Source organism: Parasteatoda tepidariorum, chromosome 3 (genome assembly GCF_043381705.1).
Source record: "Parasteatoda tepidariorum isolate YZ-2023 chromosome 3, CAS_Ptep_4.0, whole genome shotgun sequence".
NCBI classification, from domain to species: Eukaryota; Metazoa; Arthropoda; class Arachnida; order Araneae; family Theridiidae; genus Parasteatoda; species Parasteatoda tepidariorum.
The window spans coordinates 5,728,930-5,745,922 of record NC_092206.1 but is presented as its reverse complement, the minus strand read 5'-3'; the positions used below and the strand labels follow the sequence as shown (position 1 = coordinate 5,745,922).

General features: G+C 27.8%; 1 protein-coding gene across 2 annotated transcripts in view; it reads left to right on the top strand.

Annotated features, from left to right (window-relative positions):
• Nucleotides 1-351: 351 nt before the first annotated feature.
• The window catches only part of LOC107452371 (guanylate cyclase 32E), a 182,636-nt gene continuing 165,994 nt past the window's right edge, over nt 352-16,993 (top strand). For both annotated transcript variants that reach the window (XM_071178245.1, XM_043050036.2), the window contains exon 1: nt 352-1,662. In XM_071178245.1, coding sequence (XP_071034346.1) covers nt 1,279-1,662 — 384 coding nt within the window. In that variant the 5' untranslated portion in view covers nt 352-1,278. The remainder of the gene's footprint in view (nt 1,663-16,993) is intronic.

The window sequence follows — 16,993 nt, the reverse complement described above, 5'->3', positions numbered from 1 at the left end:
TACGCGTTGAGAAAATGAAACACTCATTCAATTTAAAAGCCGAAAAAATAGGAAGTCTGTTTCAATAGCTTGTATATGCATCACTCATCTAAAAAAACCTATTCCAATAAATGTATTCTTTATTCTATAAACTCAGGAATACCTTTTCCAAGCAGAAAAGAAATAATTATATAAAAAAAGTAAGGAGGAACTTTTAAAATAGCGCCCCTCTTCCAATCTTTTAATCCAAATCTAAACTTTATTTGCCTGTCGAACCGTAACGTGTGTGGCGCCCTGCCACGCATGCGCCGCCCTCTCTCCATCTGATGAAGATTCAGTTCATCCGGAGTTTTCTATAACAAGTCGGTCATTTCTTGTGCTTTCCATCAAACAGTCAACAGGCTATTAGACGCGCTCCTCTTATTTTTTTAATTTCCGCCGGTTCGTAAATGCATTTATTTTCCCCCTTAATGTACTGATAAGATTTATTTCCCGTCAACTAATTTCCCAGTTTAAAAAATATTACTTTCTGAGGTAGGAAAATAAAATAGCGCCAATTTACTTTCGAAAATAAATTAAACTGTGTTAAATAATTAAAACGTGGAGAAGAAAAACATATAAGTTAAATTGATAATGACTTGAAACTATTTATTATGTTATGTTTTAAAGGTAAATTTGCTAGAATTTAATAAAATATCGGAGATGAATTTTAGGGGTTCATCACTTGGAAATTTTGTTTGCTAAATTATATTCGTGTTTAAAAAAAATAGGACAATGTAGTTTAAATTTATTTTCTAAAGATTAAATGTTTTTTTTTCATTCATAATAAAACTCTTGTCATTTTCAGCGAATAAAAAAGATATATATATATATACTTAAATTTTATTTGTTAAGAGTATCATAATTTTCTCCATGATTCTATAATATCTATCTATTAACTATAATTATTTGTTACCATAATTTTACAACTAAGAAAAAAAGCATAATAATTAAATATATTTTTTCGTCGTTTAAACAGTATTAATCAAGTTAAAGAATCAACAATGTTTAATTGAGAGAAATGCTCGCAATTTTAAAAAATTTATAAATTTAAAAAAAAATGTAAGGGTATTAAATAAAAAAGCATTTTTAATAAAAATGATCGTTTACATTTTAAAATAAAATGCAGCAACTCAAAAATATTTATTTTAACAGCGCTCCTTATGAATGTTACTGCTTTCAGTGATAAATAAAATAAATTTTAAATAATTAAAAATGTTAACTAAAGTGAAATACTATTAAAGAACCTTTAACAGTGTAATGCTAACACCAATGAATTGGATACTGGTATCATTAGTTTGCCATGTGAGCTTATTTTTTGGAATTGCAAGAAGTAGAAACTTTACGCTTGGTTATTTAACTGGTTCCCAAAGACGGCCTGGCAACAAGGGTTATCCCAGACCGGGCTTAACTATCTCAGGTGCAATTAGTTTGGCAGTCGAAGAAATTAACCAGTTTCATCCTATTAGAAATAACCATACGTTGACTTTCACTGTTGAAGAGACTTTCGGCGAAGAATCCGAGAGTATTTTTAAGACGGCAACTTTATGGACACAGGGTGCTGCTGTTTATGTCGGACCACAAGAGACCTGTGTCCATGAAGCCAGAATGGCTGCTAGCTTTGATCTTCCCATGATTTCATACGTGAGTAATATATTTTAGTGCATTCTCCCGTGAAGTTTTTTTATTAAAAAAAAAATGTGAAATTATGAAATAAAATTTGAAAATATTAAATAAAATGTTAAAATCTTAAATAAAACGTGAAAATATTAAATAAAATGATCGCTAATAAAAAGTATCAAGAGTCATAAATAAAATGGTTTTTAGTTGACTGAATGCTAACACATTAACTTTTTTTTTCACACACTACGTTACGAAGTCAAATAAATTGTAACGTGTTTTTTTAAAAAAAAAATTCCAACAGGTTTAATTAATACGTAACAATGTTAAAAATAATAAAATAATTCCAATGGAATTAAATAAAGAGTGATGATGTTAAAGAAAAACATTTAACTGTTCCAATCAGCGTGTAAGAGTGTTAAAAATGAATTCAAACAGTGTAAAATAAAATATGACAGTGTTAAAAAAACTCTAACAGTGTTAATTAAAATTCAGCTAACTTCTATCTTCCCATGATTTCATATGTGAGTAATACATTTTATTGAATTCCATTCTAAGAAGTAGAGATTTTTTTATTTAATAAAATTCGGAAATATTAATTAAAATGATCACTAGTAATAAGGATTAAGAGTCATAAATAAAAGGGTTTTTAACTAAATGTAAAAATATAAAAAAATATGAATAAATACGTAACAATGTTGAAAATAATGAAAATAAAATAAAATAACAATTAAATAATTCCAATGGAATTAAATAAAGAGTGATGATATTAAAGAAAAACATTTAACTTTTCCAATCATAAGAGTGTTTAAAATGAATTCGAACAGTGTAAAATAAAATGTGACAGTGTTAACAAAACTTTAACAGTGTTAATTAAAGTTCAGCTAACTACGATCTTAGCATGATTTTATTTATGTGAGTAATACATTTTATTGTATTCCATTATCATGAAGTAGAGTTTTTTTTATTTATTAAAATTCGAAAACATTAAATAAAATGATCACTAGTAAGAAATATTAAGAGTCATAAATAAAATGGTTTTTAACTGACTAAATATTAAATATGAAAAAACTACACTTTACGTTACAAAGTCAAATAAATCGAAAAACAGTTTTTTTAAAAAAAAAAATTTCAACAAGTTTCATTAACATGTAACAGTGTTGAAAATAATGATAATAAAATAAAATAACAATTAAATAATTTTAATGGAATCAAATAAAGACTGATAATATTAAAAAAATGTATTCAACTGACTGTTCCAATCAGCGTGTAAAAATGAATTCAAACAGAGTAAAATAAAATGTGACAGGGTTAAGAAAAAGCTAAAAAAACTGTTCATTAAAGTTCAGCTGCATAATAAATTTTTAACAATGTTAATTAAAATATCTGACTGTTTAAAAAGTAACTTTTAACAGTTTCAATTGAAACATAACGAAATTGAAAAAGAAAAATTATAACAGTGTTAACTAATATATCATAGTGTTTAGATATAATTGAGAGAATTCCATCAGTGTTGATAAAAATTTTATTTTATTTAAATAAACTTATTCAGAGGTAAATTTGATTTCAATGTTCTTGCATAAAATTAATAGGAATTATTTTGCCACGCAATACAAAAATTAACGTAAGTGATAAGAAATTCGAATTGAGATTTTATATACTTGGCATTTTTGCAAGGGAAAAAAAATAGGCGTCAAATCATTTTTCTCGAAATCTGTCGTTGAAGAATTAACTTTCTATTTTCAATTGAACAGTAGTATTTTAGAAATGATAACTTGGTGATATTTTGTTTTGTTTTGTAATAACTGCAATGTTTAAGGAATATTTTATTTTTCCAACTTACTTTAACGGAGAGAAATGATCATAACATTTACCATCAATCAGCATCATTATGATTATAATAATTGTTTTATTTTGCTTACATCATAATTATAACATTCATAATATCAATAAGATATTTATTTAAAACTAGCCGCATTTGGCGAACAGCTTGGTCACCTTTCAAAATTATCTACTTCAACATATAAACTTAAATGGAAACCAAGCTAAATGCACATCACAACTGTATTTAAATATTCTAGCTCTTGAAACCCTTCTTCAATCCTAATATCTAAATTAGTTTTGACCTATTTATTAATAAAATTTTTTTCACCTTCCACCTGTTTCCCTAGAGGAAATACTTTGATATCAATTTAAATTAATTTCATGAGTTGATTGAGATATTACCAAAGTTCTCTATGTATTAAATTTTAGTCATAATTTAAAATTTGGCCGTCAGCCGTTAAATCATTCAAACGAACGTAAATATGAGTTTGGGACACTTTAGCATAGTAGACAACAGAAGTATTAAAATTATTTCCATTTCTGATCTGAGATAAAATAGAAAACTCATCCCAATCCTACGTACTGAACTATTTCCTCACGCACTTCTCCAGCCCTAACTTGAGTATCGACGTATGTATATATATAATTTCTTCATCAGCTCACACGATTATATCCGCAAAAAGGAGTGCATTCTAATATTGTATTAATATAGTCGAAGCAAAATATATCAATACAATGTGAGGAGCACTTAATTTTTTGAAAGAACAAAATAGAATAGAACACATTAAGTAAAAAATATCACGTAAAAATCCGAACAAAACATAAAACTCAATCTATAAAGCGAGTAGCGAATTCAAATGAACTTTACATAAACGGGAAAATTTTCAAGAATAATTTAAAATATTTTCGTACTAAGATTGCTAGATTACATAATGTGGAAACAGAGGCGAAAATTGACGTAAAAGCGTAAATAGAGGGATTTTGTTTTATAACGCGTTCTTACTGCAGTACTGAAGCATTTTTGATTTGTTAGTTACTTATTGATTTTCTTAATTTTTGCGGTTTTCTCCTTTTGTATTGATTTATTTTGCTGTATATATATATATATATATATATATATATNCTATAACATAGCACAATAAAAACAAAGAGAAAAACGAAGAAAATTAATAAGTTTTATTAACTGTGCATAAGCTGCAAGTATATAGAACTCATAAAATAAGCTAAAATATTGAGAAAATATGGAAAATAATAAAAAATAATGACAAGAGAAGAATATTATTAAAAATAATTTTTCATAAGTATTTAAAAAAATATAAATTTTGATATCTAAAAAAAAATAAAATAAAATAAAAAAAAATTAAAAATTCGGAAAACAATACAAAGAAAAGATATAATCTGTTCATCAGCCCACACGATTATATACGCAAAAAGAAGTGCTTTCTAATACTGTATTAGTATAGCCAAAGCAAAATATATCAATACAATAGTGTGAGGAGCACTGAAAAAAATTGAAACGAAATTAGAACACATTAAGTGAAAAATATATACGAAAAAATAAACAAATATATCAAGCAAAAAACAGAAATTAAAATGTGAAGAGATTAGAGAACAGTACACGAAAGGAAGTCTACATAGTGAGGAGCGAATAAAATGAACTTACGCGTACCGGTATCTTTCAAGAATGATTTAAAATATTTTCGTAATAAGATTACCAGATTACAGAATATGAAAACAGAAGCATAAATAAAGTTATATCTTATGGCACGCTCTTACTGCAATACTGCAGCGCGTCTAATTTGTTATATATATATATTTCGCTTTGAAAGGAACATTGTAATTTCGTAGTGTAGGCTGTTCCTTATTAAAAATAGTACAAGAACATGACGAAAAATAGAATTTTGTTTAAGTAAAGACAGAAGGCCCAAAAATTAGAACATTAGTTTCTGGAGGATAGAATAGCGAGTTTAAGCTAGGAAAGGAGCTTGGAATGAGTTTGACCTCTTAAGAAATAATATGCAAGCTTATTCGTCAGAACTTCGTCAGTCACGCGATTAAAATTAATTAAATTTAGTATTTCGTCCAAAACTTCACTATATAATGCATTTATAAGCGAAGTATTACAACAATAACGTTCATATAAATGTAACCAAATATTTGCTTATAACTTTGTAGAACATAATTTTGTAATAATTAATAAAAATAATATAAATCTTTTCTTGTTGAAAAGATCTGAAATATAAAAAAAATCAAACCAACATTCCACAATTTGCGAAAAGTTCTTTTCTAAAAATAAACTAGATCTGTAAAGTTTAAGACCAGTAAGACCTGTTTTAGGCCTGTAAAGTTTTCTAAACTTATTTAATTATTCAGTCATGCATGAATGAAAAAACAATGTCAGCAGGCTTAATTATCATTGTTACATTGTTGAAACCCTTTTTATTTATGGCGAGTTTGAAATTCACTAATCATTCAAATATTTCGCTTATTATTTCGTTAATAATTATGTATTTTCACAAATATTGCGAGTAAAGTTATTCACAGCATATGAAGTACACTTAAAAAAACATTTATGACAAGTAATATAATTCAAAGAGTTTATTTTTCCAAATAATATTTAAAATCTTTCAATGAAATGGAAATTAGCATTTAAAATCTTTATAGAAAATGATATTCTTTATTGCGAAAAATATAAATATACGCGCGTTATCCATTGATAACGTTTCATAGTCTAAGTTGGATAAAATATTCCTAACTAGACGAAAAAAAACAGGGTTTTAAATTTGTTTACTAAGCTCAATTGAGGAGAAAACATGAATAAAGAAACATTCTATATGAAAAGTTCCATGTTTCAAAGAACCATTTAAATATGTTATCGTGTATGACCGAATGTCGACATTCACCGGTGAATGTTAACAATCAAATAGTCACTTTGGTGAATGTCCGAAATATTTGTTATATCCGATTTGATATTCATTTATTCGTTGATATTACTATATTTATTTGATATTTTAATATCTTCTGAGGATAGATTAGGAGAAACATCAGTGCTCGGAGTACCAGGCAAATGTGTACCGAGTAGTGGCAGTTAACCTTAAAAAAACATCAGTGTAGGGTATACCGGGCAGTAGCACTTAACTAGACGTAGTATATATTTCTGATATTTACAAAAGCGACTATGTGATTGTCGACATTCACTGGTGGTAGTCAACACCTACCCATTTCGGTCATTCGCAGTAACAAATATTTTCTCAATAACGAGTAACAAATATTCGCAGTAACAAATATTTTCTCAATAACTATTAACAAATATTCGCAGTAACAAATATTTTCTCAATAACGAGTAACAAATATTCGCAGTAACAAATATTTTCTCAATAACCGAGTAACAAGTATTCGCAGTAACAAATATTTTCTCAATAACGAGTAACAAATATTCGCAGTAACAAATATTTTCTCAATAACCGAGTAACAAATATTCGCAGTAACAAATACTTTCTCAATAACAAGTAACAAATATTTGCAGCAACAAATATTTTCTCAATAACGAGTAACAAATATTCGCAGTAACAAATATTTTCTCAATTTTTTAAGATAAAATAATTCTTTTGAACTAGAGCCAATTTTTCGATTTTAAGAATGTCAAAAATCATTCGATTACATAATGCAATTCTGATCATTCACAGTAACATAATATTTCATTCGTAATTACAAAATTTAGGAAATTATCAGTAATTTTTCGAAGTCTCATACATTGAAATAAAAAGAACTTGCACTTAGATACATTAAAAAAATATAGGACTCCAAAAATAAGGGCAGAATATAAAAATCAAAAAGAAAACGACATTACATGGAAATATCAGCTCTGAAAAGCTATTGTGAATATTATTATATGATGAAAATTGTTGACTTTCTTAATTTGTTTTAACTTTCATTACTTATTTTTAATTTTTGTTAAAACTTTCTTAATTTGTTTTCATGTACTATTTCTGATTATTTCTTAGTGAGAAATTTAGGTTTATCAATTTCAAAAGACACTTCAGATAGTACCTTTAAAATTTTGTATGGTCCAGAATAATGTTGGACTTAATTTCATCGTGTTAGGATAATGGAATTCTTTATAAATTACTAAATCATTAACTTTAAAATTAGGCTTCAAAAAATGAGTTTCATAAGGAATTTTTGTTTTCGTACAAAACTCTTCGATATTTTTGACAGCTATTTTTCCTGTTTCATCAACTGGGGGGTAAATATTTTGATTTACAAGAGAATAACAAGGTGATTTTCCATAAATTAAATAGGTAGAAGGGAATTAAGTTTACAGAATGAGGGGTGTAATTATATTCATGTGTTTACTTCGTCTAATAATAATTTTGTCCACGGAACTTTCTAAGAGTTTTCATTGATTTTACACCATAACCTTGAGACTATTGTCGCGTTAGATTTGTCTACTTTTCTATTTGTTTGCAGATGATAAGCTGAAGTTAATAACTGCTTAACATTATATAGTTTCTAGGAAATCTTCTAAATTCAGATGCTGTAAACGCGGCATTACGATCGCTTAAAATTTTATCCAGTACTTTAATTTTTTTAAAACAATCGTATATGTTTCAGTTATTACATTTTCAGACGGAAAAGTACAAAGATATCAAGTGGCACGATCAATTACTAAATACAAATATTTTTTTAGAGTTGCAGTAATTGAACTAGTAGACAGTATCAATTGATAAAATTTACAATAGTTGCTCCGTAACGGGCATACTTTGTAACAACCCAAAATGTTTTAGTGTGATATTTTTGTTAATTTGGCAAGTTTCACAACCTTTGACATAGTTTGAGATATCAGTTATTATATTAGGCTATTAGTAGAAAGGTGAAATTAAAGCAATAATTTTTTTAATACCAACATGACCAAATTGAATATGAGTTTTTTTCTAAAATATTTGTTCTGAAAGAAAATGGGTATTACTATTTTATGCAAAACCTTTTTTCTTAATCGTTAACAAACCATTAATTGTTATGCATTTAGGATCATTTAAATTATCGCTTCATTGTGCTTCGTTAATTTCATCAGGAGTTACAATTGGATTATTATAAAATAACCCAAACAGTACGTATAGAACTTTATGATTATTGTGACCCTAATAAAAAAATAATTGACAAAATAAAAAGAATTGACGAAATTCTTTATATTTATTTGGCAACCATGGCAGTGTTGAATAAAATTTCTAATATCTTAATTAATATTTTCCCATATATTTATCAAATTTTGAATCCCAGGGTGACTGAATTTTTCCTGAGTAGTGTAAGCAAATTATGTCTTAAAGAAAATCGAACAACAATTCTGTTAAAACTCCTTCCACACAAACATAATTGATTTCAGTATAATTTTAAATTAAACTATCGTTTCGTCCACTGGGGAAAAGTGCTTTCCATTGTTTAAATCAATAATATTAACTATTATTTCGAACTTCAGACGAAGTGTGTTATTGTATTTTTTGATTGGCTTGCTTTTTTAATATTGAAGTTGGCTATGAAAAACTAATATTGTGCAAGTTTAGATACTAAAATGTTCTTTCTCCAATCGAAAATTTCAAAATTTAAGGTCATTTCTTTAAAAATGAAATGTAAGTATGTTTTAAGGGGCTTATCTAAAAAAAGCAACAACATCCCCAAAGTTTTGTTTCACAATATTATTAGGATATCATTGCCTGGTTAAGAACATGCACTCGTTTCTGTGGAGCATTGTTGCATTTTAGAGTTCTGTTAAATTTAGTGAAAAGTTTTTGGCATTTTTCTGCTTTGAAAATCTTGTTTAAACAACAGCACCCTAATTATTTCTTCACTGAATATTAAAGTTCACTTTTAGGACACGCTCTGTGAGATCCAGCACTTTTCTGAGTTATCGATGCTTTTAGTAGACATGCCACTCAAACTTCCAAAAAATGGAAAATGGGCATTGTTTTATTTAACTTTTGGCAAACCAGCATCGTCGCAAAAAAAGAAAAAAAACTAGCTGTACTATTTTGCAGGTGCATGTATCGAGTTTGTGATTGTCAACATTCCCCGGTGAAAGTCAACAACCACCCATTTCAGCTATTCACAGTCATATACCTATCATTACGTATTACATTATTTAATTAAGTAGCTTTTAATCATGACTTAATTATAATCAAGTGACTTAATCAAGTAATTTGTAACTTAATCAAGCAATTTGATTAAGTAAGTCTCAGAGCTTGCATCTCTGCCTTTTATTAGAGAGAAGTTTTGATCCTTTTACACTACTAATAAAGGTTGTGAAGTACAGAAAATATTATAAAACTTTTTAAAATTCTTATGGTACTATGCGACAATATTTTCATAGGCCCTGGGCTATCCATTTAATAACATACTTGGAGAAATGATTGACAACAAAAACAGTGACTTATATGTATTAGCAGTGAGGTTAAACGTATTAGCAATCGAACGTCTCAGTGTTTACTATCCATAACTATATCTTTTAATTACAGATAGATCTTATGAATTCCTTTTATTCTAGCTTATTTTGAAAGGGAAAAATCATCGTTATTTTCTCAAAAATTAGGAGGGTCGTGATTTTTAGCACAGAATTCATATGCAACTTCAGTAATTTTTTACTTGAAAATGGAATAAGGCCTCATTGAACTTTTCTTTTTAACGTGTCAGTACATACATTTACCAACAAAATGGTATAGCTAGTTTTGTTTTGAATAGCAATGCTGTTTTGCAAAAAGCTAAATAAAACAATGCCCATTTTGCATTTTTGGAAGTTGAATAGCTAAATCGAAAACATCGATAACTCAGAACAGTTGTTGGATAACAGAGCTTTTTCTCAAAGTGAACTTTAAGATTCAGTAAAGAAATCATTGGGGTGCTGTTGTTATTTATCAAGATTTTCAGGAAAGGTCCAAAAACAGAAATTTTCACTAATTTGGACAATGCATAACACTGAAAAGCTATAGTGAGCCATAGAAACGAGTGCATGTTCATAACTAGACAGCGATATACTAATAATATAACAAAACAAAACTTTGGGGGTGTTATTGCTTTCTTTAGATAAGCTCCTTAAAAAATATTTATATTTCACTTTTAAAGAAATGACCTTGTACTTCATCGTATTTATCATTAAAAAAAATCTGTAAAATTTACGGAAGACGGTAATTTTTTTCACTATATTGGATTCGGGAAATTCCGTCAACATACCTTCGACAAAGCGGGCACTCATTATCATATTTTGTTTCAGAAATAATTGAAAATTCAAGATTATTTTCAATTTTTTTCTATTTAAATGTTTTTTAAGTACATTTTCTTTAAGTTTACTATTTTTCTTAAAGTTTACTTTGTTTTCATTTTTGTTTATTTTCATGGTCCAAAACTTTATTAGCATTTTCTTTAACACTAATGTTATTTCATTTTGATTTAATATTCTCTCTTTCTTTTTCCCATTTTTATGTATGACCTAATTACTTTATCGGTACTATTAAATTATCAGTTTTCTCCGATTTTGCAATACGACCTGTTTAATACAATTAATCACCAATTGAAATCCTTTGCATGATTTTAAACCCAAATATTACGTAAGATAAATCAGTTTTTAAAACATAAAATTCAACTCACCTAGCTATTTTTTCTATTTTTAAATTTAAAGTGCAAGTTTGGTTAAGTTGCAAATTACCTTTGGTTTGTTTTACAAAGTTTTTCCTTCTTTTTCGACAACAAGTTTTTAAAAAATTTAATTGGGAATATATTTAGAGTAGAGTCAGGTGGGGTAGAGTAGGTATAAAATCAGGTTCCCCCCCTTTTTTTTTTTAAAAAAAAGGCTCTAAAACAAAATCTCTAAATATTTTTTAACTGAAAGCTTTGATGAACAAAAAATTTATATGAATTGGACTCATATTTATTAAATATTAAGAGCAACTTATCTTTTTTTATTGTGTTCTTACGGTAATGCATTCAAAATGACATGTTTTTCTGCACCCATTTTACCTCAACCTGGGGAAAAGTGGGAATAAGTTCTAAAATTAGCTTATATTTCACTAAAAACATGTTCAAATATTATTTTAGAAGTTGTTCATGATTATATATAAAAAAATAATTTCGAAAAATATTTTTTCTTCGTTTTATTAAATCAGAAAGTTTCATGGCTATCAAAATTATGTTTCACTTCGAATGCATTTTAGTTTGCTTAACTCTACACAATTTCGTTAAAAAGTAAGAAAAATTGAAATAGTATTTTGTTTTTTTGAAATATAAATGAGCGTGTAAAAGTTAATGTCAATAGCGGTAACTTAAAGTGTTTTTACTATTTATAGTAGATATTGTATTTTTATTCAGTTTAGTTACTTTAAGGAAATTGTTTTGTTTTCCATGAAAAAAACTGCCATATGACGGCAGAAACTTAAATATAAATCTTTAATATGCTTCCTAAGCATCTACATGCATCTAAGCATTAATATGCATCTTTAACTATGCTTCCTAAGTTTTACCATTATGCAATTTAGATTTTTTTTTAATTTCATGATATATGTGTTACATTGTTATCTTCTTATCATTCTTCTGTTTAACAAAATAAGAATTTAATAGAAATTTTGTCTTCATTGCTAAAATTACTATATAGGGCTATATAATCAAGTGAATAAATTATTTTTTTAGCTATTTCATCATAAAATATAGAGAATTAGATACAATTACCAATGTATAACACAGAAATTAAAAAAAAAAACAATATCCCTATTATTCAACTCTTATTTAAGCATAATCATATGACCACTTCACCCCATCCAAGAAAACAATTCATAATAAGTAGAATATTGAAGTTAATTCTAAGATGCCCATCTACCAGTTTGAACTAAAATCAATAGTTTTTGCCAGTTATTAATGATATTAGATAAAAGTTCGTCAACAGCTTAACTGGACATACTATATGCATAAGTTGATCATAAACAGATAGTTTCTAAAACAGAAATAAAAATACTTGCTAGAATCCCAGTAAATGTCTCTAAAAATATTGTATAATTTATCTCAGTTTAAAAAGACAAAATAGACTTTTTTAAACATTTACCCACTTTACTGCACCTGACCCTACAATCTGTGTCGACATTTAAAAAGATATTATTATAAGTCACAATCGGGTGTTAGTTATTATTAATGCTTTCATTTTTTATTTTGAACATATCCAGAAATTAATAATTGACAATTTTGTATTTGGACTCCTTCTTATTTACCTTTATGCCTGGACTGATTCTCAGCCATAAAGAAATTTGGTTTGTTTATACAATTTTAGCCTAAATGATAAGCATTGGTAACTCTTAGCTTATCACAGTATTTACATGGCTTAGGAGGTAACTCCTGAGAAACCAGGGCACAACAACTTGTTTTTTTTGTTTATTTATAATAAATTATTAATCACTTTTCTTATGAAATTTAAGTTTATATTGGGCTTGTTGGTTGAAATGTTTATCTGGTCGGGAAAAATTTTGATTTTATTGTCAATTATTATAATAATTTGAACTAGCTGAGTTATTAATAAATGGCCGCCTTGGCGTCCAGCCTTGAATATGCTGTCTATACAATTAAATTTGGATTCCGGCATTTTTTGTTTAGTCTCAATTCGGGGTAAGACTGTGGGAACATCATGAATTATTTTCGAAAAAATTGTGAGCCATTCAATCGGGGTTTTGAGTTCTTTTAAAACCAAAAGTGCTTTGATTTGTGGGTGTAATCCTATAGATAGGTTCTCAATTATATGCTCATTACTCAAATTTATTTTTGGACCCAACTCTACCTTTTCGGTAAAATATGAATTTAGGTCTTTAACTTTAATTTTGTTGTCTATATCCACTAAATTTTTATTATGACATTTTTTTTTCATTTTGAGGCAAGACAGTAGGGACATCATGAATAATTTCAGGAAATGATTGTAAGCCATTCAATAAGGGTTTTAGTTCTTTTAGAAAGAAAAGTGTCTTAATTCGTGAGTTTAATCCCTTCGACAAAACTCTTAAAATCAAAATAAAATGATGTTATTTCAATTAAGGTATTTTTCCCTTCTATGCCACAAGAATTATCACATTCGAGTAACGTTAAGAGAATATCCCGTTCTTTTTCTTTTCTGTCAGATTTCAACAGTAAATGTGGCGCCTTTTCATTATTTTTATGTTCGCCAAAGCAGAAATGTTGTCCCACTGAAAATCAAAAACCAAAACAAAATCACTTTACGCATCATCCCTAATTAACTTCTATTTTCGGACACTGAGGAATAAACAATCCTCTTTCGTTGATTTTTCTCATACACGCAATATCACGTTTGTTGAAATTCCGCGAAAAGATAATCAAACGTAGAATTCGGATTTTGTGAAGGATCAAGACCGCATTTTCTCCCTTTACAGGATGTTTTCCGAAGTAAATAGAAGCGAATATCGTTACGAAAATCAAACACGGTATGATACGGCAAACTAATCAAAATTTCTTCACGCAGCTCATATGCTACACTGTTGAACTCCGACAATAATAGAAAGAAAGTAGTAAGGGAAAATATTTTATAAAAAAAGGAAAAATATTAAAAAAATCATAATTTTTTTAATTATTAAAAAATTAAAAAAATATATAATTTTTTTTTTAATAATACAAAATTTTATTTACAAAATTTTTATTTTGACATTTTTTGTTTATTTTCATTTTGATGTAAGAATCATGAATAATTTCAGATATGATTGTAAGCCATTCAATAAGGGTTTTTAGTTCTTTTAGAACGAAAAGTGTCTTAATTGGCGAATTTAATCCCTTCGTTTTTTTGAGCTCCGATAATAATATGAAGAAAGTAAAGTAAAATATATTATAAAAGAAAAGAAGAAAAAATATTTAAACTATTGAAAAAATATAATATTTTTAAAAATATTAAAAAAATTATAATTTTTTTCTTAATATAAAAAAAACATTTTTTTTAAATTGTTAAAAAATTAAAAAATGTTTAGAGAGATAGATAAACTCGAAAGCTAGAAAACAAAATACGAAAAATAGGTAACATCGTCGTCAGCTCACACGGTTACATCCACAAATTAGAGAGCATTCTAATATTGTATTATTTTAGCCAAGGCAAAATAAAAAATTACAATATTTGAAAGCACTCTAATTTGTGAATATAATCGTGTGAGCTGATGACGAAATTATATATTTTTCTTATTTTGATTTCTGACTATTAAATTTTATTTCTGTCTCTTTTTTATATTTGTTAAATATTTTTCAAAAAAAAAATATATTGTATTTATTAAATTTTTCTTCTACTTATTTCATCTAACAAGTTTTACAATGGTCTGCCAGATCTTTTGTTGTCATCGACTGAGGAAATATCATTATATCCTCTGATAGTTCTGTAAATTAAATATATCATCACTCTAGGGCTTTCAAGTTTCTGAAAATTTCTCACGGCTGCTATTGTTTGATAAATTTATTAATCACGATTTCTCTAAATTTCTTCATTCTATTTAGGTAAAAAAAAGTTATAAGTAGAACAACATTTTAACTTGCAATAACTTAGATATACTTTATACTTACTAAAAGAAGTTTGGAAAACCCAGAATATATATATATATANCATAAAATGTCTTTGTTAAAGAGTAAGCGTAGAGATATTCTATTTTTGGAATTCAAGGCTGAAAACACACCATTGAATAATAATTAGATTTATATTTGAAAGGAGGAGTTATTTTTAGAATCTTGTCCCTCTGGCACTTCCATATTAGGAAGCATTAAATGATTTTCCATAGTGCGTAGAGTTACAATGGCATGTACGACTGTAACCTAATTGCACCAAAATCTGTTTGTATTTAATGCGAGACAGATTGTTTTCGCAAGTCTCTTGCTGAATAACCTGTTCCACAAAACATCTGTCGGAACCGGAGTTTCCGGAGATGTTTTGTGGAACAGACATCCCCCTCCTTTGCAGGAGTGGGGATGTGAACTGTTATAACCACCAGCATATCTTTTAATAAACCTTTTGATAACTTATTATGGTTTTGACTGCATTTCTTACTATGAATACACCAATGATAACAGATCATTTCGAAGGTTCATTTGTATAAAAATGCAAAATTATTCTAAATAAATACTTAAAGTATAACTCTTTAACGCTAATGCAATTATAATTTAAGTAAACCTAACAAAATGAATCTAATTAAAAATTTTACGCATAACTTAATTTTGTACTTACTTAAGTGATAACTTATCGTAATCATTTTGGAGACTTAACATTTACCGAAGAAAAAAAGAACAAACATCAAAGCTATTGCGGTTAGCTAATTCTAATAAATAATAATAACAAGAATGGTAAGTGAATGAATGAAAATAATTAATGAAAATAAGACTAAGGGGAAAAAGTATAAATTAAGGAAAATAATAAAACGATGTTCACTTGGATAAATGTTGCGCTTATTTGACAAAATCTCAGTTACGTTCTGGCAGAAAATATACAGATATAGATTATATATTATAATGAAAACAATCTTTTTACATCGTTTTCTTGAGCCTGTCGCCAAACGAGTTCATATAAATAGGATTCAAGATGATGTCGCGATGTTCCACGTTGTTTTTTATTGCTCCATTTGGCGAAACCCCATATTCTTTTCGATCGTTTGGGTGTGGGCACCTGTTTCGGGGTCGGTGAAGTTGTAGCAGTGTAACATTTGGAAACTCATTCACACGGAAAAAAATAATAAAATTAGTTACTGTAGAAACAGAATAATAGATAAACTTTTCAAAGAGTATACATTTAACCTTCTATCAAAGTCGAAAATTTTATTAAAAAAGGATAATTAAATGGAAAAATGTAGAAAAAAATTCTCAACTATTTGCTAAACTTACAGAAAATTTTAATAGTTTCATAGATGGTTGTAGGTAGTTAGATAGAAAAGATTGAAATCCCATTACATGAAGCAAGCTATGATGATTGATAAAATTAGAAAATTGAGAGGAGGCATCAAAAAGTTCCATCGAAAAGTCTTCCATAAAGACAAATGTCTCCCAATTCTTGATCAAGGAGTTCACTTGTCTTCTAGATTGGGTTCAAAATTACAATTTTAAGGAGTTGAACGTTGATAATCGTAAACTCAAGAGTTGGATCTGCTGTTCAACACCGGTTATAAAATAAAATAAAAATAATTTAGAAAACAAAAATATTTGTGTAAAAAAATATGGCCTTGTGTAGAAGAAAAATATTAAACTGCAGTATGAACTGGGTTCGAATCCCAGCGATGGCTGGTCGATAAAAATTCCGCATCCGGTTTGCACAATTGCTGACGTAAAATATCCTCAGTGGTAGACGGATCATGAGTTAGAGTCTCCTTGCAGTCAAGCTAACAGTGAGAGGTTTTCGGGGCTTTCCTCTCTATGTAACGCAAAGACGGGTTAGTTCCATCTAAAAGTTTTCCACAAAGACAAATTTCTCCATATACTTGATCTTGGAGTTCACTTGTCTTCTGGATTCGGTTCAAAAATACAAAGCTAAGTAGTTGAACGT